A 25,650-nucleotide genomic window follows, 5' to 3' on the forward strand; every position below is an offset into this window, starting at 1 on the left:
CTCTGTCTGCGGCCCAGTAAATTCCTATTGTGAGGCATTTTCGATAGGAGTAAACTGTCATTCAGGCTGGGCACTACTGAACAAACTGGCCTGACGTGGGATTTGGCAGCACCTTATCTGCAAATTTGTCAACTGTTATTTTACTTCTGGAATTTGTGCTTATTGTGCAAAAAATGTGTAGTTACTCAGTTGCTTCAGACATCCAAAGGTCCGTTTCCACACAGTGCTTTCATCGTAGGGAAATCCCCATCTTCTTGGAACCCAATCAGCAGTGTTCTGTTCACCTGGCTCAGTGACAGGAATTGCACAGTGTGGAATGTGGTAATGCAAATATGACTATCTCCTGTTGAAGGGGCCCCTAACCTTTTTGGAACCCTGGGCACATTTGGGGATTTGAGATACTGCTGTGGGCACCACCACAAAATGCCTGATCAGTGGATCATCGCTTCGGCATCTACCTTTTGCATCTATGCAACTGAGGCTTCACCTTATTCAGCAAAAACATTTGCTTCATGTCTGTAGGACACCGCAACATCTCTTTAGTAAGGGATTGTCTAATTCAGCTAAGTGGTGCAGTGCAATACAGCTAATTTTGCTTTTAAACATATGTTTTGGCAATGTCCAGTAGATGCCTTTTTTTGAAGGGAGGTCATTACACAGACAAAGTTTGTACTGGAACAGTCTTTAATATTCACTGATGTACATACTCTTTTAAATTATTTACCTGCAACATAGAAATTAACATACGGTCAGCATAAACGGATTATCTGCACCTTTTTCACAGCTGAAAGACTGATATTACAAAATAGGAAGAATAAACACTCACCTCCTATACAGCAATGGACTGAGCACCTTACAACACTTTTAATATTTGAAAGGGTGGCATATAGACATCACCTTCAAATAGATACCTAGTTGAATATTTGATCCACTTTTGTTGCAGCCCATGTATAACTGCTAGAAGGTTGTATGCATTTCATACAAATCCATGTATGTTTATTTTAAAATAAAAATAAAAGTTTTTAAAAATTGGGTGCCACCAGGCACCGCGTTGAGTACCCTTGTCCTATGGGATAGTATCTGTGATGTCATTACTGAAAAGTGGGATGATTTCGTTCTTTCCTAACCTGTGCTCTTCCATTTTCTTGATGTGTCAAACTTAACAAAACAAAAATCGAGAAGCTGAGCTCTCCTCCACTGTAGTGGGGGAATGCTGGGGCAAACTTTTATAAACCCGCCCTCTCCCCAACAGTAGAAATGCCCCACCACTTCCTGACTTTTTTCATTCCCCTTCATAAAGATGTACTCTCTGAACTGTACACACTCTCAGCAGCAAACACATTATCCTCCTGAAGGAATGCTAGCCTAGGGGCAAGAGATTGTGCTACCAGAACTGGACCAAATTGCAGTAGTATAGAATCCTTATCATTGATTATTATCGTTATTAGGAATGGGTGTCACCTGTTAAATCTCTAACAGTGCAATCCTATGCATGTTGACTGGGAAGTCAATTCCACTGTAGTACTCAATGCAGTTTACCCCCTAGTGCATAACATATATAGGATTACAGCTTAATAGCACAAAAAAGTTTCTTAATAGCACTTAATAGACAAAAAAGTTCCCCCCCCATGACAGATGTTCAGTGGCACTGATTATCTGCCACTGCTCCTGAGTTCAGGTATGTGATTAAAGCTGCAGTCCTACTTGTCTGGTAGTAAGGGGTATTGAACTCAATGAGACACCTGAGTAGACATAGAATCATAGAATTCTATGATTCTATGTCTACTCAGGTGTCTCATTGAGGTCAATACCCCTTGCTACCAGACAAGTAGGATTGCAGCTTTAATCACATACCTGAACTCAGGAGCAGTGGCAGATAATCAGTGCCACTGAACATCTGTCATGGGGGGGGGGAGAAACTTCTTTGTCACACACCCAATGTCCATATCTTTTTTCTTTTCTCTCTCTCTCAGTCTGGAAGCTAAATCCAGGGCAGCGTAGAGATTATCAGCACATCCTGTGAGCCGGAGTGGACCTAACTGAGAGGTCTACATCTTCAGGATCCTGCATGGATCTGAAGCACTGCTGTTGCTGCAGGGGCAGGGTGGCTAAACCAGGTGAACTTTACTCTGAAAGTCGGGGGGGGGGCGTCTATTGGCCAGGAAGACAAGGCGCTAGGCATCAGGGTTCCTCACTCGAATTCTTGACCCTAGGTCTCCTGTCCCCGTCCCAAAGATCACTTTCCCATCCTCAAAAGCAAGTGTACTTTTCTGGATTGTGGAGACTCACCTCCCTGATGGGCCACTCCTCAGCAAAGATCCCAAAGATGGAAGCGAATGCAGAGGTGACTGACTGGCTCCCTGCAACGTTTCCAAGTAACCAGGGACAGCAACTGTATGTATGTATGTATGTATGTATGTATGTATCTACTATTGGAAAGAGCAATGACCCCATGTGGACTCTGTCCATGCCACGGGGGAGGCTATTATGTATTGACAAGGTGGAAGTCCATGTCAGGGTCCAAAGAGATGAAAGAGACCAGTGGCTTTGCTTTGACAGAGTACAGGTGAGCTGTACTCTGGAAGTCCTAGGTGGGCAAGTGGGGGTGGGGCTGTTGCCTGAGAAGACAAGGCGCAAGGTGTCAGGGTTCCTCACTTGAATTCTTGACCCCAGGTCTCCCGCCCCATCCCAAAGATCACTTTCCCTTACTGAAAAGGGGTCTATTTTTCTGGATTGTAGACGCTCAGCTCCTTGATGGGCCAGTCCTTAGTAGAGATCCCAAAGGGAGAGGCAAATGGAGAGGTGACCGACGGGCTTCCTGCAACACTTCCAGATAACCAGTGAGAGCAACTGTATGCATGTATGTATGTATGTACTGTTGGAAAGAACAATGAACCCACCTGGACTCTGTCCATGAAAGCAAAGAGACGAAAACAATCATCTGCTTTACTTTGACATGGAGCTGACAGGACTTCGGGCAACAGGGAGCCATAATCACTGAAATGCATTCCTGCAGTCTTGAAGCAAGAAGTGTCCCTAAACATTAATGGCAGCAGCCTTGGTTTCCAGGCAAAGAAAAGCAGACAAGAGTGAGAAGTACTGAATATGTGAAGCTGCCTCATACGGTGTCAGACTATTGTTCCATTCAGCCCAGTGTTGTCTTTCTGACTGGCAGCACCTCTCCGGGGGGGTTTCTCAGACCTTGGCGTGTAGGCAGTTTTAAGGCAATGGTAATTTTTGGCATACCAAAGAGGTTTGCTTTTGAACCAAAGTTTGCTTTTGACCTATTACTGGCAGGAAGCTTGACCTGGGGAAAAGGGGTAACTATGAGAAACATTCTTGCTCAATAAAGGCATTTCTATAGAACTATACAAGTAAAACATGATGTTATTAAATATGAATAAAAATGAAGGGGCAAGATTAAAACAGTACAGCAGCCAAACAGAGTGCAGTAAGCCGTCACATCACGCATCATGTGATGCATAGGCAATTGTAACCCACTGGTATATTTTTCTTTAAGAATTTTGAGTGGGAATACTCCTGCACACGCTCAGTAAAGGAGTGAGATAGGGAGTGGCCACCATTTTAGGCAGTTACCAAAATGCAGTGTGGAAGAAGCTTGCTTTCTCCTCTCTGTAAGACCTTGAACCTTTGAGATAGGGCTGTTTAACAAATTGTTCCTGTGTTGCTGGATCCTGGTCCATTTTGAGACCATTGCCGCTGAGCTGGAGTGAACTGAGTAGAGACTTTCTTCGGCCAGCAGAAAAATCAAGCTTCAGAGACAAGTTTTATTTATATTTTTGTTGTGGACTCAAGCTACAAGACAGAACTTTTGGACGGCTGTGCTCTATTTTATTGTTTTAGTGATAAGTGAACTGTTATGCATGTAAAATTATTACATGTGCATTCTTATTGTTTTTAATTAAGAAATTAAAATAATATATGTTAATTGTCCAAGGCCTTTGCTGTGAGTCCCTTTAGAGACCCTGAAGAAATAGTATTACCCAATCACATATCATTAGGCTGATATACCAACTAGGCTCTTATCTAGGCAGAGATAACCTAGCTAGTTATCCATGCTCTGATAACGTCTCATCTGGATTACTGCAGTGCTTTATATGTGGGGCTGCCTTTGAAAACAAGCCCTTTTCCTCAGCCAAGATAGGGCAGCTAAACCAGGTGAGCTGTACTCTGGAAGTCCTAGGTGGGCAAGTGGGGGTGGGGCTGTTGCCTGAGAAGACAAGGCGCAAGGTGTCAGGGTTCCTCACTTGAATTCTTGACCCCAGGTCTCCCGCCCCATCCCAAAGATCACTTTCCCTTACTGAAAAGGGGTCTATTTTTCTGGATTGTAGACGCTCAGCTCCTTGATGGGCCAGTCCTTAGAGATCCCAAAGGGAGAGGCAAATGGAGAGGTGACCAACAGGCTTCCTGCAACACTTCCAGATAACCAGTGAGAGCAACTGTATGTATGTATGTATGTATGTATGTATGTACTGTTGGAAAGAACAATGAACCCACCTGGACTCTGTCCATGAAAGCAAAGAGATGAAAACAATCATCTGCTTTACTTTGACATGGAGCTGACAGGACCTCAGGCAATGGAGAGCAATAATCACTGAAATGCATCACTGCAGCGGTGAAACGATACGCATCCCCAAATGTTCATGATAGCAGCCTGAGTTTGAAGGGAACTAAAAGTAGACTAGGGTGAGGAGTAGTGAATATGTGAAGCTGCCTTGTACAGTATCAGACCATTGTTCCATCCTGCACCCATCAGGCCACGACCACTCATGCCACCTGTGGGTCCTCATTCCGCATTCCTCCTGCCAACCGCCACCACAAAGACCATCCAGCAGCTGCCAGTCATTCAGCCCCCTCCTCTTTCAGATCTTCTCACCCAGCGAAATCAAGGCAGAAATAGTGGTAGGATAACAGGTTGGCGAGTGCATTGTCTCTTGCAACCAGGAGTCAGGCGATACAGCGCCAGAATGAAATGAGAGTATAGATTGCCCCAGGTTTTGTTTTCCATATTGTATCAGATATTTCTGTAGCACGAAACGGACTTTTTCATAGTTGTAGCACCGCAGCAACTAAACTGTCACTTTGCCAGTGCATGATTTAGATTTCTTTCATAGCAACATATTTACACAAAGAATTTCAAGCAATGTTAGATTTTTCTCAGTAATTTACAGATGCAGTTTCCAGAAAACAAGAAAACCCTACTCAAGGCAGTAGAATTGTTACTTTACTGTGGGTTCAGTGGCAAAGATCATAAGCTCATCGGCAGAAAAATGATGGATTTTACTTAGATTCTTCTTAATGTGCCAAGTTCACAGTAAATTATGTCTTCTCATTTTCTTCCCCAGCCTCTCTGAAATGTCTTGAGCTCTTCTTGAGGGAGCAGTAAAGAAATAACATACATTAATAATGTTTGTCTTATTTTAAAAATCGGACACCTTTCATACATTACAACCGTATGTGGAAGCCAACAAATATTATTTCTATAGGCTGCACGTGGGGGCTGCATATGTGGAAGCCATTTTCCATGCATTCCAACCTAATGCTGCAGAGATTGTCCCTGCCATGGCCACACTGACCTTTGGCCCCAACATGGACTGTTCCCACTCCACACAATGAGGCTTAACAACGGCAGTGCAACTCCCAAACCCTACTGACACCACACGGAGTGCCACCAGACAAGGATAATTCCTAGGAGCCCTCAGAAGTAGAACATAACTTTTTGATTAAGGCCTTACACTGTATCCTGCATTGGCCTCCATCACTTACTATCGTTATGGGGTTCGGGTTGGACTGAATGACCTTTCAGGTATCCCTTACCCTTCAGTGCATCTGCTTGCAAAGAGATCCGGTATCCCTTCCAGCTATTTAAGTCTTGCCCCTTACAATTTCTGTAAGCAGAGCTAGCAGTGTGGGTGCCTTGAAAGAATATCTCTTAAGGCCTGACAAAGGATGGTTGATAGTTGGTAACATTCTGGTGATGTGTCTTAATGGGTATGAGAATGGCCCAAGATTACATATGTAGGTGATGCAGAGACGGCTCATCCTCCCACTAGAGAAGGGGAGGGTGGGCGAGGTCTGTGTGTGTAGCAGGAGGCCATGCTGTGGTAGAACTGGATCTGAAAAGGAAGCAGAGAACTTTCCTTGCAGGAAATCCTTTGGCTATGGTTTCCCCTCGATATCTAATGGGAAGCGGGAATCTGCCTGAGTGTTAATGCTGTAGGCATCTTATGCTCATCCTGCACATATGTGGAAATGAACCTCATATCATAGATACGCCACACGACCCCAGTGAACTTTTAAAGAAACAGAATACTGGGTAAGCGCTGGAACCCCTGAAACTTTTTACCGCTCAGCGGTGGGGTGCAAGGCATAACATGTAAACAAACAGACAAACAAACAAGATGTTGTTACTTCACAGATAGCTGGCTTGTCGTCACCATGCACCATGATTCACGCTGGCTTGCTTACTTTTCCCATGTGGAGTTCCCCGCTTACCGGGGAGCCGCTCCTGCGAGCGCATGTCGGTCCTGCGGCAGGAAAGGGAGAGAGCTGGCGAGAGCCTGCACAGCAGCAGCCGGGCCTCCCTGCGGCCTGATAGCGCCCAGCCCATCGAAAGGCTGGTTGTCTCGGCTGGGGAGCAGCCATGAGGAGACGAGCTCAATGGGAGCAGCGGCAGGCAGTTCCCTCTCTGCTCCCCTGGGCTCATAAAAGAGCGGTCCCGTGTGCTGGCTGGCGCCAGTGCCATTGCGGCGTCCCCACCCGCCCACACCTGCTAGCAGTAGATCTTTCAGTGGACAGAAGTCAGCTGCCACTTAACGGGGCTGGGAAGGAATTCTACCTGCCTTCTAACAGGCAAGAAGGGGGTACGGTTTTCACCTTCCTTGTTGCAAGAGCAGTCCATGTCTAACTAAGCTGAACTATCTGTGTGCTCTCTTGGTAGAACTGTATTGTTTATGTCACAGCTTTGTGAGGCATGATAGGCATTGGGCTGGATCAACTGAGGAGGGACAGCGGGACTGGGCTCCCTGCTTCCCTGTGGTGGGATCCCCTTAAGGGTGTGGCACCGAGGCCAGGCCAGCAGCATGGCTGCAAGCATGCCGCGTCCGGGTGGAGGAAAAGGGTTCACGTTAGCAGTCTGTGCTGTGCTGGGCCTCTGACCCTTCCACCCATCACGGGCACTCCTGGCAGGTGGGTGAGGAAGGAAAAGCAGACAGCATTCAGGCTGCCCGATGGCAGGATCCATGCCCTGTGCCTCCGCCAATCCTATTCAAAATTAATAAAGTTGTGGCCAATTTAGGAACCCATTTAAGCTGGTGTCTCTGGTTTGTTCCTGTCATCCACCACATGGCCACAATTAGACACTGTGCCACACAAATGATAACCAGATAGTTTTGATCTGGAAGGCTATGAAATGAACTTTGTAGGTGCTGAAGGGAGGCCATGGGGAAGGTGCTCTTTGGGGAGGTGCCAGGGTATAGGTTTAAAAATCTGGATCTACAGCACGGCTTGCAGCAGGAAACAGTTTAGGTGTGTGCTATGCAAACCAAGAACAGGGTCAAAACAGGAGGAGTGGAAATGTTTTGCTATTAAGCATAGTCTGCCCATCCTTTCAGTCTTTCTGTACTTAATTTTTGCCTCTTTATCATCCTTATGGGCTTTGCATTAGCCTCACCCCCCCCCTTTCCCCCCGCTCTAATGAGCCTTCGGCAGATCGACTGACCTTTTCTTGGGATTCCCACTACTGAGTACTGGATTCCTTCTCCCCATCTTCTTCCTTGCCTGGTGAAACAGAATCCGCTCCAGATTTGTCTGCAGAAGAAAGGAAGAAAGCAGTTAAATGGCTCTCCTCATTACAATTAAATGACCAGCGGCAAATTTAAATCTGGAAGATGGATTTGGGGACTACAGTCTTACAGCTGTCTTATAACGGTTTAACTGCTGTGGCTTCCCCTTCTGTCCCAGGGAATTCTAGGAGTTGTATCTTAATGAGGGTGCCATCCTCCTACCCACAACATACATGTGCGCACACACACAAACACCACAGAACTGTGGTCCCTTGAGGAGAAATAATTATTTTCAAACCAGGTTAATTCTCAAGTCTACATATATTTATAGTTATCCAAAACCAGAGACCCAAATGCAGAGATAGCACAAGACTAAGAGGAGTTAGTTCTACAGTTAGGATTGTCTCATGCCCCATATTTGTATGCATTTTCACAATACCACAAGAATGTTATCGATCTACAGAATATGACATTTCCTTGTTATCCCTTCTCTTCAGCATTTTGTAGCAATGAAGTATTTTTATGTAGGCCCCATTTATCTAACTGGTGAGAACTACATGGGTACAAGAATTTACTCTGGGTTCAGCTCCTTTCAAATGAAATAACTGGTGACCGACTGGCATTTGGGCCAGAGGGAAATCCACAAACAACTGTGTGTACAGTATGAATTTGCCCAGGGAAGGAGAAGGTTTCTGGGAAAGGTGTCACACAGATATAACAGTGGCGACAAGGTTGGGATTAACTCACATTCTGATTGTACTTCCGTAACTGCATTAAGAAGTATTGGAAAAGGAGCCAGTAAGTGTAAGAGAGACTGAGCTGGCTGAATACTGGTAGGCCTAGAGGCCTTGGTATAAAGGCTAGGTCTAAGCCTAGGCCTCCATTAGGAGAGATGGGGAGCTGTATGAGGTGGCCAATAACAACCTCATAAAGAGATGGCTCACATATATTGAACAGTATTTTGCACTCCATGATAGCCCAAAGGAAAAGGACGTGCCTTCATTGCTAAACCAAACTGGGGGATGGGGTCAGACCCAATGCTTCCTTCATCGCTTCAGATGGAACAGTCATAACGCTCCCACCGCTCCACGAAACAGAATACAATCTGTCAGATCTAGGAGGTGTTGGTTCCAATACAAACCAATGTTATTCGAAACATCTCATTCATGACACACAAGCACACTATGTAAGGCAAAGAGCTGAACTCACTTGGCTTTGTCAAATGCCTTCTCAAGAAGTCACAGTGCCGACGAGGGGATGCCTGTGTAACTTCAGATGGCTGAGTGCTAAGGTAGAAGAAGTTCTGCTGTGTGGCATTATAGAGTGGCCACTCTACCTCATTGGCTCCAGACCCTGTCGGATTCCTGTGGAGGAAGTAAAAATATATTTAGGACAGAGCAGGAAGTATGGTTGCACATGAACACTGCATGAAACTCAGCTTATTATTTCTCTGTTTTAATTTTAATGTGTACATCCCACCACACTGCATGCTTAAGGGCGCAATCCTATGCATGATTAGACAGGGAAGACTCCTACAACGCCCAGCATTCTGCAGCCAGCATGTCTACTCAAAGATAAGTTCCATTCAGTTCAATGGAACTGCCTCCCAGCTAAGTTGCTATAATATTGCAGCCTTAAAATAAAAAATGGCAGACCTAGGCTGCAATTGTAACCACAACTACTAGGGCAGAAGCCCCAGGGAACACAATGGGACTTACATCTGAATCAACATGCATAGACTTGCACTTCACAGCATCCAACTACAAGCACTCAAATCCATAAAGTATAGTAATAACGTCCTGATTTCTACCACAGGGAGAATAGCCCTGACAGGCAAAAATCTGCTCCCCCAGTCTCTGGAGAAATATGAACATCTTAAATACGACCAAGAGAGACAAAGCCACATGAGCCTGCATAGCGCTTCTTAGCCAAGAGGCCATCATCACTTTCTCTTGTTCATCGCAATGGATTAACTAATGGGCATATTTAAATCCGAGTACATGAAAGTGAATTTACAAATGCTACTGATTGTGCTTTGCGTCTCTTTTGTCCCCAGAACTCTTAATAGGCTCGCCATGCCCGCAATCCTAGACACGCCTACCTGGGAGCGAGCCCCATGAACATGTATAGGGTTGGACTGCATTTTTTGTTACCAGCACCGGCACCTGTACGTTTAATGGGTACTTCATGGACAAATATTAGATGATGATCACGGTGATTGCCACGGTGAAGAAAGGTTCACTTGCTGGTTCTTGGATAACAAGTTCTGGGAAAGGCACAGGGCCTGGCAAGGATGAATCTTCTGGCTTTTCTAGAGATCTGGCCCTAGATCTTGTAAACTGTGGGCAGGATCAGAGGTGCTCTTCTGCAAGCGGAAGGCCTGTTCCACATGCTGTAGGGCTTATATTCTGACAGTACAACATCCTTCTTGAAACCAAGGGAACCAAAATCCAGAGATATGTCTGTGTTTGCACAACCAGTTGCACCATCTCCTGCACAAGGTGTTGTACAAGGCCTCAGGACATGGACACATTTATTCTAGTACAAGTTTTTGCACCACCTCTTGCAGAAGATCAGACGATGCCTTCTGCTAGACCTCTTGCACAACAGAGCAGTAAACTGCCAGAATCTCTTCTGCTGGTTCATCTCTAGGTCAAAACCTCTATCGGGAACATGCTGCAGAACGTGGGTGAAATCATGAAACTGATGGAAGCCACATATTGGCCCAGTTTGGATGACACAACAACCCAGAGTTAAACAATCCATGGGTTGTTTGGGAGCAAGCGAGTGTGATATGTGAACCTGTAATTGTGTGGGTTGTTGGGGGGACAAAAAACTCAGATTTGAACCCATGGTTAAATCCTCAGTTTCAACTTTAGGTTGCTCATCCTTCCACAACCAATTCTGGGTTCACATGTCACACTCACCAATCCAGGGATAGAGTGTCCCTCGGTTGTTTAGTGCAGTGGGAAGAGGCGAACGTTCAGGAGATAACATGCTCTTTTGCTTCTCCTCGTTCAAACCAACACATGGTTTATGAACAATGGGTTGTTAATGACATCCAACACAGGACATTGCCTTTAATAAAAATAATTCCAATTTCATCCGGGATGCCTTTTGCAAGGCACAGGGGATTCTTTCCTGTTTTGGAGAATGTTCTCAGAGAAGTTAATGTTATGCATTTTGTTACGTCTGTTACATGGAAGGGGCCTTCCTTCTGCATAAACCACTATGCTTACATAAAGCAGTTGGTATAAAAGGATAAGTTAGTGCCTTACCCAGTTCTGGAGAACTCTGCCCAGTACCGCATCACCCTACGGCTCAGCGCAGCCTCAGCCTCCGTGTATGTTTGGTTGACGCCCACCGCTGACTCAAGGGTCCCAAACACATAAGGTATCTCAGCGCCATGGGGTGCCCCAGCCCACTCAGGCTGAACAGAGCCAGAGGTGTGATGTTTGAAGGAGTAGAAGTACACAGGATTCCCAGCTTCTCTGACCTTTGCAGCAAACTCAGTTACTGGGCATATGAAGAAGTAATCACTAAAAGACTGAGACATGGCCCAACGGTACCGTCCTGGACCATGACCTTCTTCACTGTACTTCAGCGCCACAGCCTGAATATCTTCTTCAGTTGCCTTTGGCGCCAACATCCTGATTCCTTCCAGAAGTTGTTCCCAAGTGAGTAGGCTGTCTTTGGTGCCAGGAAAAAGATATGGCACGAAGGCAGATGCTTCATCGGAGGTGTCACCAATGAGAACTGGTTTAAGCTGAATGCGCCCAGCCTCCAGAAGCTTCTGTGGCTCGTCAGGCAAAAACTCCCCATCTGTGGTTGGTAAGGAAGGAATGTCTAGAAGACGTTTTTCAACGATGGAAAACTCATGCTGAGGAAATTCCTTGGCATCTTTTTCCTGTAGGCAGCTCACTACAGCAGTATCATCGCCTTCTGGACAGCCCAGCAGCTGGCTCAAATGAATGGCTCTCTGCTTGGCCTCAGCAGGACTCCTCCAAGCCCAAGAAACATTGGGAATTCCACTCTGAAGCACAGCTCTGGCAAACAGGGGCTGGCTACTTGGTGAAAAGAGATGGAAACCCACGGAGGAAGCCCCAGCATTCTGGCCAAAAATGGTCACCTGAGTAGGATCTCCACCGAAGGCAGCTGCATTGTCCTTAACCCACTTCAGTGCCAGCTGTTGGTCCAAGAGGCCCATGTTTCCTGGGGCAGCTGGTGGTAATGAAAGGAAGCCCAGAGCCCCCAGGCGATAATTTATGGAGGCCACAATGACATTCTCATAACCAGCTAAGGATGCCCCATTGTACAAGTCCAGGGAAGCTGTGCCAGTGAGAAATCCTGATCCTCCATGTATCCAGACAAGGACAGGAGCTGGTGAAGAAGGTCGTGGATGGGGCACCCAGATGTTGAGAAAGAGACAATCTTCTGAGAGTGGTCGATTGGCAGCCCATATTTCTGCCTCCGTGTAGTTTGTAAAAATGTACTGGGGGCATGCGTTGCCAAAGCTGGTGGCCTCTAAGACTTGATTCCATGGCTGATGTGGAAGGGGCTTTTGGAAACGTAATTTACCCATGGGGGGCTCAGCATAAGGGATGCCCAGATAGGCAGTCACAGAGCCAGAGCCGGCTGGGACATACTTGCCCTTGATTGGACCATGGCTGGTGACTACCACGGCCTCATCTTCAGAGGCAGCATTGGGGTGCAGAGAAAACAGGAGGAGGAGAAAGTAAAAGGACGAGACTGAAGAGTAGTGGAAGCCAGGCATTGCAAAAGCTGGAAGAAAAGAAGTCCTAAAGCACATTAGAATAAGTACAAGGTGGGCCATTACCGTGCTTACCTCTGGCTGGTTGTCACAGTGGAAGGGCTGTTTTTGATCAGGAAACCATTTCTGGATGGATGACACCCTCTTTGCATTTAGCACTGGTCTGTGTTACATCTTTAGAGGTCCACCAGGACAACTCAACTTGGACCCCTTTAACAAACATGGTGTGGTAGTTCCTCACCCAGGAGGGATCCTTTCAAACCAGGACCCTTTCTTATGGGTATTCCATTAATGAAGGCATGGGATGTCTCCACTTTGCTAGCAATATCCCTTACACACTGCTCCAATTTCAATGATTTCATTGAAATTGGTTTCATTCAATTTCAACATAGCCTTGATGCTCCACCCTACACATTTTTATAACTTATTCCCAGTCCCGCCTGATAAGGTATGAACAGAATTGCCTGGAAGAGCCATTGTGGGGGAGCCCCTGATAAGCCATTCTGAGCTTCCTCAAGGATGTTCAGGTTATAAGAATAATAAATAGTAATACAATAATTTTAAAATTGCGAAACTACCCAGGAGAAACCATCCACAAAAATTATACAGCAGCAGTAATTGTGTAAAAAGCAGACAGGTTAAGCAAAATAATCATACATCAGGGACATACCTTTTCTGTTTAAGGTTCTGGCTTCAGACCCCAAGGACCAAGTCTGAAGGACATCTCTATGTGAGACCCTTTAAATTATTAGCGCTAAACATGTCACTCAGGGTGGGAACTACTGAATAAAATGTTCTGAGTTGATATTTGGGAACATCTGCAAATTTGTCAGCTGTCCAGAATTCGAGTTTTGGAATCTGTGCTTATTCTGCAAGAAATGTGCAGTTCGTACTCAGTTGCTGCAGAGATGCAATTGTCTATTTCAACACAATACTTCCTCCATTGCCGGGAAATCCCCATCTTCCCAGAACCTAATCTGCAGTGTTCTGTTCTCCCCAGCCCAGGTATGGGAAATGTGGTATTGCAAATATCATTGCCACCTATTGGATAGTATATGAGGCATCATTTCTGAAAACCAGGATGAAGTCCTGATTCCCATACCTGTGTTGTTGTTCCATTTTCTTTCTTTCTTTTTTTAAATTAAAAATGGAGAGCCTGTACACTCCTCCATGGTATTGGGAAAATGCTGATGCAAACTGAAACCCCCTCTCACCAACACTAGAAATGCCCCATCACCATCCCCCTTTAAAAAGATTTGCTGTCTGAAATGTACACAGTCTCCTTTCTCAGCAGCTAACAGATTGTCCTCCTGAAGGAATGCTACCCTAGGGGCAACAGATGATGCTACAAGAACTCAATCAAATTACTAGTAGTGGAAAATGACAACAATAACAACATTTGGTATGGATTTCACCTGTTAATTCAGCGCAATCCTATGCATGCTGACTGGGAAGTCAGCTCCACTGTACTCAATGCAATTTACTCCATTGGATGTAACATATATAGGATTGCAGCTTAACAGCGCAATCCTATATCAGTCTACTCAGGTGCCTCACTGAGGTCAATACCCCTTGCTACCAGACAAATGGGTGTAGGATTGCAGCTTTAATCACATAACTGAACCCAGGAACAATGGCAGATATTCAGTGCCAGTGGTCTCCCGTCCCTGCCCCAAAGATCACTTTCCCATCCTCAAAAGCAAGTGCATCTTTCTGGATTGTGGAGACTCACCTCCCTGATGGGTCAGTCCTCAGCAGAGATCCCGAAGGGGGAGGCAAATGCAGAGGTGACTGACGGTCTCCCTGCAACGCTTCCAAATAACTATGGAAAGGAACTGTATGTATGTATGTATGTATCTACTATTGGAAAGAGCAATGACCCCATGTGGACTCTGTCCATACAGTGGGGGAAGCTGCTGGGTATTTGCAAGGTGGAAGTCCACATCAGCGGCCAAAGAGATGGAAAAATATCAAAGGCTTTGCTCTGGCACGGAGTTGCCAGGACTTCAGGCCACAGAGAGCCATTATCACTGGAATGCATCCCCACAACTTTGAAACAAGAAGTCTCCCTGAATGTTCATGATAGCGGCCTTGGTTTCAAGACAACAAAAACCAGACAAGACTGGGGAGTAGTGAATATGTGAAGCTGCCTTATATGGTATCAGAGCATTGTTCCATCCAGCCCACCACCTGGGGTTTTCTCAGACCTCAGCGGGCCTTTTCTGGATTGGCCGGCCGCGATCCTTTGACTGAATTCCATGCAGGATCAACCAAGCAGTGAGTGGAGACATCTGGCTCCTCAGGGTTCGTAGAATCATAGAATAGTAGGGTTGGAAGGGGCCTACAAGGCCATCGAGTCCAACCCTCTGCTCAAGGCAGGAATCCAAGTCAGAGCATCCCTGACAAATGGCTGTCCAGCCTCGTCTTGAACGCCTCCAGTGTGGGAGAGCCCACCACCTCCCTAGGGAATTGGTTCCATTGTCGTATTGCTCTAACAGGCAGGACGTTTTTCTTGATGTTCAGCTGTAATCTGGCTTCCTGTAACTTGAGCCCATGATTCCGTGTCCTGCACTCTGGGATGATCGAGAAGAGATGCTGGCCTTCCTCTCCGTGGCAACCTTTCAAGGACTTGAACAGCGCTATCATGTCTCCCCTCAGTCTTCTCTTCTCAAGGCTAAACATGTCCAGTTCTTTCAGTCTCTCGTCACAGGGCTTTGTTTCCAGTCCCCTGATCATCTTTGTTGCCCTCCTCTGAACCCTCTCCAGTTTGTCTGCATCCTTCTTAAAGTGCGGTGCCCAGAACTGGACACAGTACTCCAGATGAGGCCTAACCAGTGCTGAGTAGAGGGGAACTAGTACTTCCCGGGATTTGGAAGCGATGCTTCTATTAATGCAGCCCAAAAGAGCATTGGCCTTTTTTGCAGCCACATCACATTGTTGGCTCATATTCAGCTTGTGATCGACAACAATTCCAAGATTCTTCTCACTTGTAGTGTTGTTGAGCCACGTATCCCCCATCTTGTAACTGTGCATTTGGTTTCTTTTTCCTAGGTGCAGAACTTGGCATTTAACCTTATTAAATGTCATTCTGTTGTTTTCTTCCCAGTGCTCCAGTCTATCCAGATCACTTTGAATTTTGTTTCTGTCTTCCAAAGTATTCGCTATTCGCCCGCCCAGTTTTGTGTCATCTGCAAATTTGATCAGCATTCCCTGCACCTTCTTCTTCAAGTCATTCATAAAAATGTTGAAGAGCACCGGGCCCAGGACTGAGCCCTGTGGTACCCCACTCGTTACCTCTCCCCAGTTTGAGAAGGTCCCACTGATAAGCACTCTTTGAGTCCGATTCTGTAACCAACTGTGGATCCACTGGATCGTTGTTTCATCTAGCCCACTTTGAGCTAGTTTGCTCGTCAGGAGATCATGGGGCACTTTGTCGAAAGCTTTGCTGAAGTCAAGGTATATGATGTCTACAGCATTCCCACAGTCCACAAGGGAGGTGACTTGATCAAAAAATGAGATCAGATTCATCTGGCAGGACTTGTTTTTGACAAATCCATGTTGGCTTCGAGTCATCACTGCATTGTTTTCAAGGTGCTTACAGACTGATTGCTTTATCATCTGCTCCAGACTTTTCCCAGGGATTGATGTCAGACTGACTGGTCTGTAGTTCCCAGGTTCCTCCTTTTTACACTTTTTGAAGATTTTGAAGAACAACATTAGCCCTCCTCCAGTCATCTGGCACCTCACCCATCCTCCATGATTTCTCAAAGAGAATAGAAAGTGGTTCTGAGAGTTCTTCTGCCAGTTCCTTTATGACTCTAAGATGCAGTTCATCTGGCCCTGGAGATTTAAACTCATTCAAAGTAATGAGGTGTTCCTTGACCATATGCCTATTGATCTCAAGCTGCAATCCTGCCCCTTCAGCCTGTACTTCGCCTTTGCCAGGGGGGTCATAGACCCTCTTTTGGGAGAAGACTGAGCCAAAGTAGGAATTGAGCACCTCTGCCTTTTCTTTGTCATCTATTATCATTTTGCCATCCTTATTTAATAGCTGAACCACCATTTCTTTCCTCTGCCTTTTACTATGCATGTAGCTGAAGAAAGCCTTTTTGTTGTTTTTAGCATCCCTCATTAACCTCAGCTCGTTCTCAGCTTTAGCCTTCCTGACGCCATCCCTGCAGTTCTGTGCTACCTGCCTGTACTCTTCCTTTGTTGCTTGGCCTTCTTTCCACTTCCTATATGTGTCCTTTTTTGTTTTCAGGGCATCTCTAAGCTTTTTGTGAAGCCACATTGGCTTCTTCTGTTGTCTTCCACCTTTTCTTCTTGTTGGAATTGCTTGTAATTGTGCCTTGATAATTTCCTTTTTTAAAAGCTCCCACCCATCTTGGACTCCTTTTCTCATTAGAGTCACTTGCCATGGGACCTTACTGATCATTGTTCTGAGTTTATTAAAATCAGCTTTCCTAAAATCCAGGGTACGCGTTTGAGTACACTCGGCTTTTGCTTCCCTTAGAACCAAGAACTCAAGTACAACATGGTCGCTTTCCCCCAGAGTACCTGTAACTGCTACTTTATCCACTAAGTCATCTCTGTTGGTTAGGATCAAGTCAAGGATAGCCGACCCTCTAGTTCCTTCCTCTACTTTCTGTAGGAGGAAGTTATCCGCCACACAAGTCAGGAATTTCCTGGAGGGGCCATGTTTTGCAGAATTTGTCCCCCAACAAATATCAGGGGAATTGAAGTCCCCCATTACTACTACATCATGCTTCCTTAAAACATGGGCTATTTGCTTTTCAAAAGTTTCATCCTCGTCTTCTCCTTGATTGGGTGGCCAGTAGTAGACTCTGACTACCAGGTTCCTTTTATTCTTTGCTCCATTTATTTTGATCCAGATGCTCTCGATGGGGCTACCAAGCTCCTCCTCCTGTATTTCTGTGCAGAGATATGTATTTTTCACATACAGTGCAACCCCCCTCCCTTTCTGTTCCTCCTTTTCTTTTTGAACAAGTTATATCCTTCAATTGCTATATTCCAGTCATGAGAGTCATCCCACCAACTCTCAGTTATACTTATCAAGTCATAATTTCCCTCTTGTATTAAGAAACATTCTGTTTGTTTCCCAGACTCTGGGCATTAGTATATAGACATTGAAGACCATGTGCTTCATAGTCTGGCTTTCTTCCTACATGTGTCTGAAGACTATTATTGGATGCTAATAGAGCTGTTCTCTTGGTTGCAATGCATGTGCCTACGTCCATTGTTACCCCCAACTTTACATCTCCCTTCCCTGTAGGATTCAGTTTAAAGCCCTCCTGATGAAGTTCTTCATGCTGTGGCCAAACACATTTTTCTCATCCTTTGTGAGGTGCAACCCGTCCCTTGCCAACAGCCCATCTTCCAGGAAATATAGCCCGTGGTCCCAGAATCCAAATCTCTCTCATCGGCACCACCTTCATAGCCAGTCATTCACCCGGAGTATTTTTTGTTCCCTTTCTATCCCTCTTCTAACTACTGGAAGGATGGATGAGAAAACTATCTGGGCCTCAAAGTTCTTGAGTTTCCTTCCCAAAGCTTCAAAGTCTGACGTGATTTCTTCGTAGCTCTGCTTGGCAGTATCAGTTGTTCCCACATGGATGAGAAGAAAGGGATACCTGTCAGTGGGCTTTATGAGTGCAGGCAACCTTTCAGTCACGTCTCTAATCCATCCTCCCAGGAGACAACATACCTGGCGAGTCCACAGGTCTTCGCGACATACATGGGTCTCGATCCCACGCAGCAAGGAGTCTCCCACTACTACCACTCTTCTTGTTGTTGTAGGCCTGGGTTTCATCTCCTCTGTTTGACTGACCTTCAGCCTCTTGCTCACTCTCATGCAGGTTCCCCTGTGATTCTTCCTCTGCAGGCTGCCCTCCAGTCTCATCCTCAGGTACCTGGAATCGGTTCTACAGAGTGGCGTCTAGTTCTTCTTCTCCTGTCACCCTTTTCCAAGGAGTATCCTCTACTCCATTTTTCTTCACCTCAGCATTTCCCACTTCTGCCTCATCTTGCTGTTGCTCTTCAAGCTTCTGGTCTTCCCTTTGCTGATGTAGTTCCCCCATTCTGTCCAAGAACTCTTCGCGTTCTCTTATTCCCTGGAGGGTCGACAGTCGTGGCTCCGGTCCACTTACTTTTTCTTCCAGCAGCGTGATCAACTTGCACTTGTTGCAGGTGTAGGCCATGTTGCTCTCAGGCAAGAAAACAAACATTGCACACACCTTGCAGGTCACCACCACTGGAGAGTCTTGTCCTTCCATAGCCTCTTTCCCTTTTTGTGTCTGGCTTTGTGATTGTTCTAGACTAGCCTGTACCTGCTCCTCTACTCACTAGAGGTTAAAAGGAGAGTCCCACTGGTATGGAAGTGTGTGTTACAAGACAAATAAATGGGAAAAAAAATGTTTAAAAAGACCAAAAAAAAGGTTAGGGGCCTCCCCCTTGACCTCCCCTGCCGAACTCCCCTGGCCAATTCCTGTTTGCTCCCCCTGTCTGCTCACTCTGGTCGCTCGCTCTCTGGGAGCTTGCCTGCTTCTGTAGTCCCTGGACCAGATGGAGCAGCTTGCTCTGCTCTGCTCTGCTCTGCTCTGCTCTGCTCAGCTGGGAGGCAGGAAACAGACTGAGAGGGGTTCCTTCCCTAATATTCAAAGCAGTAAAGGGAACTCCTATAGGGCAGAGAAGGCATGGAATTTCACTATGGAATCAATCAGAGAAATAAGGAGTTTAATTTTGCAGGTTGCCAAATGTCTGAGAAGGAATGAAACTTGTTTCTGAAATATGCCAAGCTTTAATAAATTCAGGTATTTCTGAAAACTCTCCTGGTGATTTTCCACATTCAGTGTGTTTGCCTTGTGCTTTTTGTTGTACGTCACCATTGATGGGTTTCTGCACACCAAGCTTTTTATCCTGTATTTTGCTGGAGCTTCTTCTTCTGGATTCTTTGCAAGATTAAGATGGGCTCCTTACATGGGCTAGCATGGGCTTTTTTCTGGGGACTTCCTTTGTCTGCAAGTTCTACATGTTTCATTATACAGCCACTAGATGGCACTGTGGTATAACGGAACTGTGCAATTACACGGCCATTGCAGCAGATTAACATTTATGACTGGATTATCCCTGATCTTTTAAAAACCAAAATAAAGGTCAGAAAGCTTGTGAGAAGCCCTGGAGGTTGACAACATCATGTAAAGGACCCACAAACTTTCATGAGTGACTAATCACAAGCACGCAATAAAGGCTTGTGTAGCAATGCCCTGAGTCTCCTCTGCTTGTTGGTTTCTTCAGTATTATCTGTTTAGTCTGAAAATACCATTCTGCATAATTCCTATGAAGAAACCAGATGTTGTTGTGAGCAAACTATTGCATTCTGCTGTTTTCTCTGAAGCTCTCCTGCCATTTTTCACACAGGACCTTTAAAAAATGTAAAATACAATTGCAGTGATAGCCTGTCCTGTGTGTTCTGGCAAAGTGCTATTGTGCCTTTTATTAGACACTACCTCCTTGCATCTAACTTTCCTTCCTATTCAGCACAATGCAACATTAAAGACGAATTGCCCCTTAATTCATCAGCTCCTGTCCCCTCAGATGTTTCCTCTTTGTTTATTTTTTTAATTGTGATCTGTGCGTGTGCATGTGTGTGTCTGTGTGTGTGTGAGTGAGTGAGAGAGAGACAGAGAAACAGAGAGAGACAGAGAGACAGAGAGAGAGAGACAGAGAGAGAGAGAGTTGCTGATGCTAACTAGGAAGCAAAAGAGAGGCCTATGTAATACCAGTGAGCAATTTGGCCAATTACAGTTTTACATTTGCATTGCAAAATTATTTATGTCAGCCTATCCCTCCTTGGTGCCCTCCACAGGTGCTGGACTACAACTCCCATCCTCAGCCATTGGGGAAGGCTGATTCAGGCATTTGAAACCTTGTGCATGAAAAAAGCATACCGCTGTCATTGCAGCTAGTTGAGATAATCATGGGAGGAAAAGCTCTGCTACTGCCCACATTCATGGGTCAAGCTCATGGCATGGCAAAATCAAGACTGGATCAAGAAATGATACCGGGCTTCAGGCCTGGTTTTGGAACGGAAACTGCCTTGGTCACCCTGTGGGATGACCTCTGCTGGGAGAGGGACAGGGGGAGTGTGACCCTGTTGATTCTCCTGGACCTCTCAGCGGCTTTCGATACCATCGTCCATGGTATCCTTCTGGATAGGTTGTCTGGGTTGGGAGTTGGAGGCACTGCACTACAGTGGTTCTGCTCCTACTTGGATGGCCGATTCCAGAAGGTGGTGCTGGGGGATTATTGCTCTGTGCCATGGCAATTGTGCCATGGGGTTCCACAGGGCTCTATTTTATCCCCCATGCTGTTTAACATCTACATGAAACCGCTGGGGGAGGTTATCCGGAGGTGTGGGCTGAGGTGCCATCAATATGCGGATGACACCCAGCTCTACCTCTCTTTCTCATCAAAACCAGGTGAGGCAGTGGCTGTTCTGAACCAGTGCCTGGGCACGGTAATGGACTGGATGAGGGCTAATAAACTGAAACTCAATCCAGACAAGACGGAGGTACTGTTAGTGGGTGGTTCGTCTGCCCTGCTAGGTGATATTCAACCTGTTCTGGAGGGGGTTGCACTCCCCCTAAAGGATCAGGTTCGTAGTTTGGGGGTGCTCTTGGATCCAGAACTGTCACTTGAGGCACAGGTGAACTCAGTGGCACGGAGCACTTTTTATCAGCTTAGGCTGGTATACCAACTACGCCCTTATCTGGACAGAGAGAGCCTAGCTACAGTTATCCATGCTCTGATAACTTCTCGTCTGGATTACTGCAATGCATTATACGTGGGGCTGCCTTTGAAAACGGTCCGGAAACTTCAGCTGGTCCAAAATAGGGCAGCAAGATTGTTAACAGGGACTGGCCTGCGAGCTCAAATTACGCCAGTACTTTTCCAGCTGCACTGGCTGCCAGTCCATTTCCGGGCCCGATTCAAAGTGCTGGTGTTAACATTCAAAGCCCTTAACGGCTTGGGGCCAGGTTACCTGAAGGATCGCCTCCTCCCATATGTGCCTGCCCGGACCTTAAGATCATCATCAGCGGCCCTTCTCCGTGATCCCCTGCCAAAGGAAGTGAGGCGGGTGGCTACTAGGAGGAGGGCTTTTTCTGTTGTGGCACCCCGGCTCTGGAATGAGCTCCCTAGTGAGGTTCGCCTGGCGCCTACATTGTACTCCTTTCGGCACCAGGTGAAGACCTTTTTATTTTCCCAGGCATTATAGCTTTCTAAATTTTTATCTTTGCTGTTTTAAATCTGTATTTTAAACTCCTGTACTGCTGCTAGGTTTTATTGTGGTTGTATTGTTATATTGTGGTTTTAATGTTCTATATATTTTAAATGGTTTTATTGTGTGTTGTTTGGTTTTAGTTTTTGTGAACCGCCCAGAGAGCTTCGGCTATTGGGCGGTATAGAAATGAAATAAATAAATAAATAAATAAATAAATAAATAAAAATAAGGGTCCAGACATTCTCAAGGTTGCTGGCCTGTTTTATTGGCTTGTGGATTTGAAAGCTGTAGTGCACAGGCTCAAATCATATTTTAAATCTGTTGTTAATGATTAAAAACTCTGGAAAAAAAACCCTTCTTTTTTTCCATGAAAAGTGAGAGCCTCAGAAATGTTTCCCACCCTGCAAAATCAAACAGGAGTCCAAAAATCCATGTGCAGCTCTGCTTCAGGCAAGGAAGGATGGAGAGTTGATGCTAATGCCACTGAGACACCATTTTGATGCCTCATTGATTTTCAGCTGTTTCACCAGTGGAAGAGTCCTCCTTAAACCATTAGGTCAGAACCTGGAAAACAGTGAGATGGGTTCAGTTAAAGGTGAATGTAATAGGAAAGGTTGTTAGGATTGCAAACTTTATTCCCATCTGCATAGTAGTATCACCTGTTCCTGATTTGGCACCAGTTTGAAAGTAATGAAAATTCCTCATCACCACCTATACTTGCCCCAATACTGACTGAAGGGGGAAGTTCATGTGCAGATCACCCTACCTGCAAATTCAATAAGTATCCCTGCATCCACCCTTCCAGCTCGTCTGGGTGGGATTTTCTACACGGCATTCATCGTGCATTCATCATTCCCTGCCCATGGTTGTTTATGGGTTCTTAAGACAACATCATGACCCTCCAGTTTCGCTTCTGTGTCTAAAGTGCACTCTCTCCTAGGTTTTCTTAGAGTAGTCAAAATGCGGTATTTAATTGTAAAAGCGAAATAAGATGCTATTTCCACTTGTGCATTTGTGCTATTCTGCTATAGCACAGTGCTACCTAGAGGTTATGTAACGGAAAAGCAGGAAAGGAAATGCTCTTTGTGTAGTGCTTGGATCTCCATTCTGTGATGCAACCAAAAGTAGATATAGCCAATTAACAGCCTCATGTAAAAAAGCTCATAGTCGGGGGGCAGGGAGAATCTTCACAACAATGGAATGAGAAGTGTTTTGGAGTACTAGCTGGATTTTCATGGAATCATCTTTGGTCTGTCAGGGACACACAAAGCAAGAAAAGCTGAGTGTTCCGTACCTTTAAAATCTGGTTTTCACAGGTCACACAGCTCTTGGAAGGACCATACTTCCCAGTTGGTGGGGGGTGGCCGGGGGAGTAGAGATGCACCTTATCAACCAGACAGAGGCTGCTCAACTAATGAGAGAACCCACTCGCCCCAATTTTGCCCCATTCTAACAAACTGTCACCGAGTTCAACCCTCCCCACTTTTCCCCCAATGTGCGCACTTTTGCCTGAAGAAGCCAAAATCCCGATTCTTGAGTGCAGCATCTGAAGGCTCCCCGTGAGAGCACCCCCCCAATTTCACCCAGTTCCAGTGAACTGTCATGGAGTTATAGCTTCTACCCCTCCCCCCTTCTCCTTCTCTGGGCACTTTCTCCCTGCTTGCAGTGACAAGCTCCCATGATCCTGAGACCTCACCAGATCACCACTCCAATAAAGCTCTTACGAATCAGAGAAGTGACTTTACACAACATTGGGGAAGCGATTTAACACAACATTGGGGAAGAGAAGTAACACAAACATCAGAGAAGTGCATAATCACTGAAGCTAATTACTCCCACTGGTGAAATGGGAGTGCAAGGCAATTATGAAGGGTCAAAACAGTGCTCTAGGGCTTTGATGTGCTGGAAAGGCAGGTGAGTTACCTAGGTTACAGAGGGCATGGCCTGGTGAAAGACATACCCCTCCAAAAGCCCTGATCATACTGAATTTAAAACAGAGGGATGGGCACACAGCAGCTGAACCACAGGGGAGTCAAATTAAAGAAAAACAAAGGAGTAAAACTCCGGGCTGGCCGCAGAGTGGCCACGGCATCATGTGTCCCTAATGACTGTAAGCCACAGCAGCATCCGAGAAAACCTTCCATGTAGAGGGGCCCCAGGTTGGGGAAGGCTGATCTAGATAGCCAGATACTCTTAAATCACATTCAACAGAGGGTAGCCCAACTGGGTTATGGTGTCTTTTCCCCAACTCACCTCCCAGTTCCTTGGTGACCCTGGCCAGCCACTCCCAGAACCCACAGTAAAGGGTGGGCGACATCTCCTCAGCCTGCGCTGCCTCTGTGCTGATGCAAAAGAAATTCTGTCCCATGAAGACAGGCCTCTGCCTGCCATTGTCTCCATCAGGAGACCTGTGAGGGCAGAAAAGCTTAGCCAGGTCCAGTGGTGTAGTGGAACCAGGGTTGACACACTGGGACGTTTTGATTAGCAGTTACAATGGTGTCATCTGCCGCTGCCACCTCCTCAGGATTCCCCATTCCCTCTGAGCTTTGGTGCATTCCTCACAGTACCTGTGAGGAAGGGGAGGAGGTCGGCGGGGCAGTGGGGGGGGGGGCAAGGATGGATTTTCCCAGCAACAGTATATTGTTGTGAGCTGTACCTGTTCTAATGCAAAGTACTATAAGGTGGCTTGCTCCTGGATGGGTAATTAAGACCATTAAATTTACAAAACAAAGACAGATATAATACACACACACACACACACACACACTGAGAGAGAGGGATCAGCACAACTGCCTGCATTTTTGGCCTTTCCTTGGGGTGTGTGGCTATGGGGACTGCTATGATCAGTGCCTGCAGTTCAAAATTTACCACTACACCACTAGTCAGGTCCAGCCAAGTGGCTGACGAGTGAAAACACTGCCACAGTCATCCAAAAACTGCTAGCCCAAATTGTTTTTAAAGAGCGGGGTGGGAGAGAATTAAACCCATCAGTGTTTGAAGTCACAATATTTCTTAAGCCAGTCTTAAAAAATAGGGTGGCAACCTTTTATAACATCAAAGGGTATTTGTTTTGCATTTGTAGTGTGCAACTCATGGAGCTATCTATCTAACACTTCAGACCTATCCAAGTTGATCTTACAGTACATTCTTATACGTGTCTACTCAGAAGTAAGACCAATTAGATATTAAATATCCGGCTACATTTTGTATTCTTTTTGAAGGCCAGATGAAAAGATTTTTGGATCCTGATGTTGCAGAAGCATTTTTAATTGGTATTAAAATTAAATTAAGGGAACCAACTCTCTCAGCCTCTGGAGTTGAAACTTAGCCATTTTTACTGTTCTTTTGAAGTGTTGTTTGGGCTTTAGCTGATAAGATGTCTAGGCAGTATGCCAAAATAAATGTTTGCATTTTTTTTTCTTTCTCCTCTTTTTTTATGTTATATTGTAATAAAGTGCATATTTGTGTGTATTTGTGTGTGTACACATATAAATATATTTTTAGATATATTACTTACAGTATACAAACAATTTTATCCTTTTCTTAAACTTCTCTTTTTTCCCCTTTTTATTAGTGTTATTATTACTACTGTTCCTTGTTGGCTAAACCTTTAAAGTTTATTAATATGCGTTAACTGAATGGTAATTTATGGCCAATGGAAATGGATTGTTTGCTTCTATTTCTGTGCTATAAGGCTGTTTGGATATTTGGTTTGTTCTTATTGAAGTTTAATATAATTCTGTTTTTTCTTTTTTCTTTTTTTCTCTTCCTTC

The 25,650-nt window shown here is 45.5% G+C and overlaps 2 protein-coding genes across 13 annotated transcripts in view; both read right to left on the reverse strand.

Moving 5' to 3' along the window:
- Positions 1 to 2,437, reverse strand: part of LOC146355268 (cholinesterase-like) — a 19,769-nt gene extending 17,332 nt beyond the window's left edge. The window contains exon 1 of one of the 4 annotated variants that reach the window (XM_084840832.1): positions 2,290 to 2,437. The gene's annotated coding sequence lies outside the window, so the exon portion shown is untranslated. Of the gene's footprint in view, positions 1 to 826; positions 1,165 to 2,289 lie in introns of those variants that run through there. The other 3 variants (XM_084840830.1, XM_084840831.1, XM_084840833.1) reach the window with 3 other exon arrangements.
- Positions 2,290 to 14,402, reverse strand: LOC146355269 (acetylcholinesterase-like). 9 transcript variants are annotated; one of them, XR_014788612.1, is made up of 7 exons: positions 14,309 to 14,402; positions 13,247 to 13,445; positions 11,084 to 12,587; positions 9,015 to 9,169; positions 7,742 to 7,830; positions 6,490 to 6,548; positions 5,170 to 5,388 (listed from the first exon to the last, which is right to left on the reverse strand). XR_014788612.1 is itself a non-coding variant. In XM_084840824.1 (6 exons), the coding sequence occupies exons 3-5, from the start codon at positions 12,577 to 12,579 to the stop codon at positions 7,760 to 7,762; spliced, it is 1,722 nt and encodes a 573-aa protein (XP_084696950.1). In that variant the 5' UTR covers positions 12,580 to 12,587; positions 13,247 to 13,445; positions 14,309 to 14,402; the 3' UTR covers positions 2,290 to 5,391; positions 7,742 to 7,759. The 9 variants fall into 9 exon arrangements, 6 of the variants coding, with proteins under 6 accessions (XP_084696950.1, XP_084696949.1, XP_084696952.1 ...); XM_084840824.1 differs by lacking the exon at positions 6,490 to 6,548 and having other exon boundaries at positions 2,290 to 5,391; XM_084840826.1 differs by lacking the exon at positions 6,490 to 6,548 and having other exon boundaries at positions 3,770 to 5,388.
- Between the last annotated feature and the right edge of the window lie 11,248 nt (positions 14,403 to 25,650).

This window comes from Heloderma suspectum, chromosome 2, assembly GCF_057233095.1.
Source record: "Heloderma suspectum isolate Gila_16-S chromosome 2, 16-S_ref, whole genome shotgun sequence".
Taxonomy (NCBI): Eukaryota; Metazoa; Chordata; class Lepidosauria; order Squamata; family Helodermatidae; genus Heloderma; species Heloderma suspectum.

Coding starts and splice junctions, on each gene's coding strand:
- LOC146355269 (XM_084840823.1), bottom strand. CDS start 12,579: ATGCCTGGCTTCCACTACTCTTCAGTCTCGTCCTTTTACTTTCTCCTC. Junction 9,170..11,083: donor GCAGAGTTCTCCAGAACTGG/GTAAGGCACTAA, acceptor CTTCCTCCACAG/GAATCCGACAGGGTCTGGAG. Junction 7,831..9,014: donor AAGGCATTTGACAAAGCCAA/GTGAGTTCAGCT, acceptor TTTCTTCTGCAG/ACAAATCTGGAGCGGATTCT.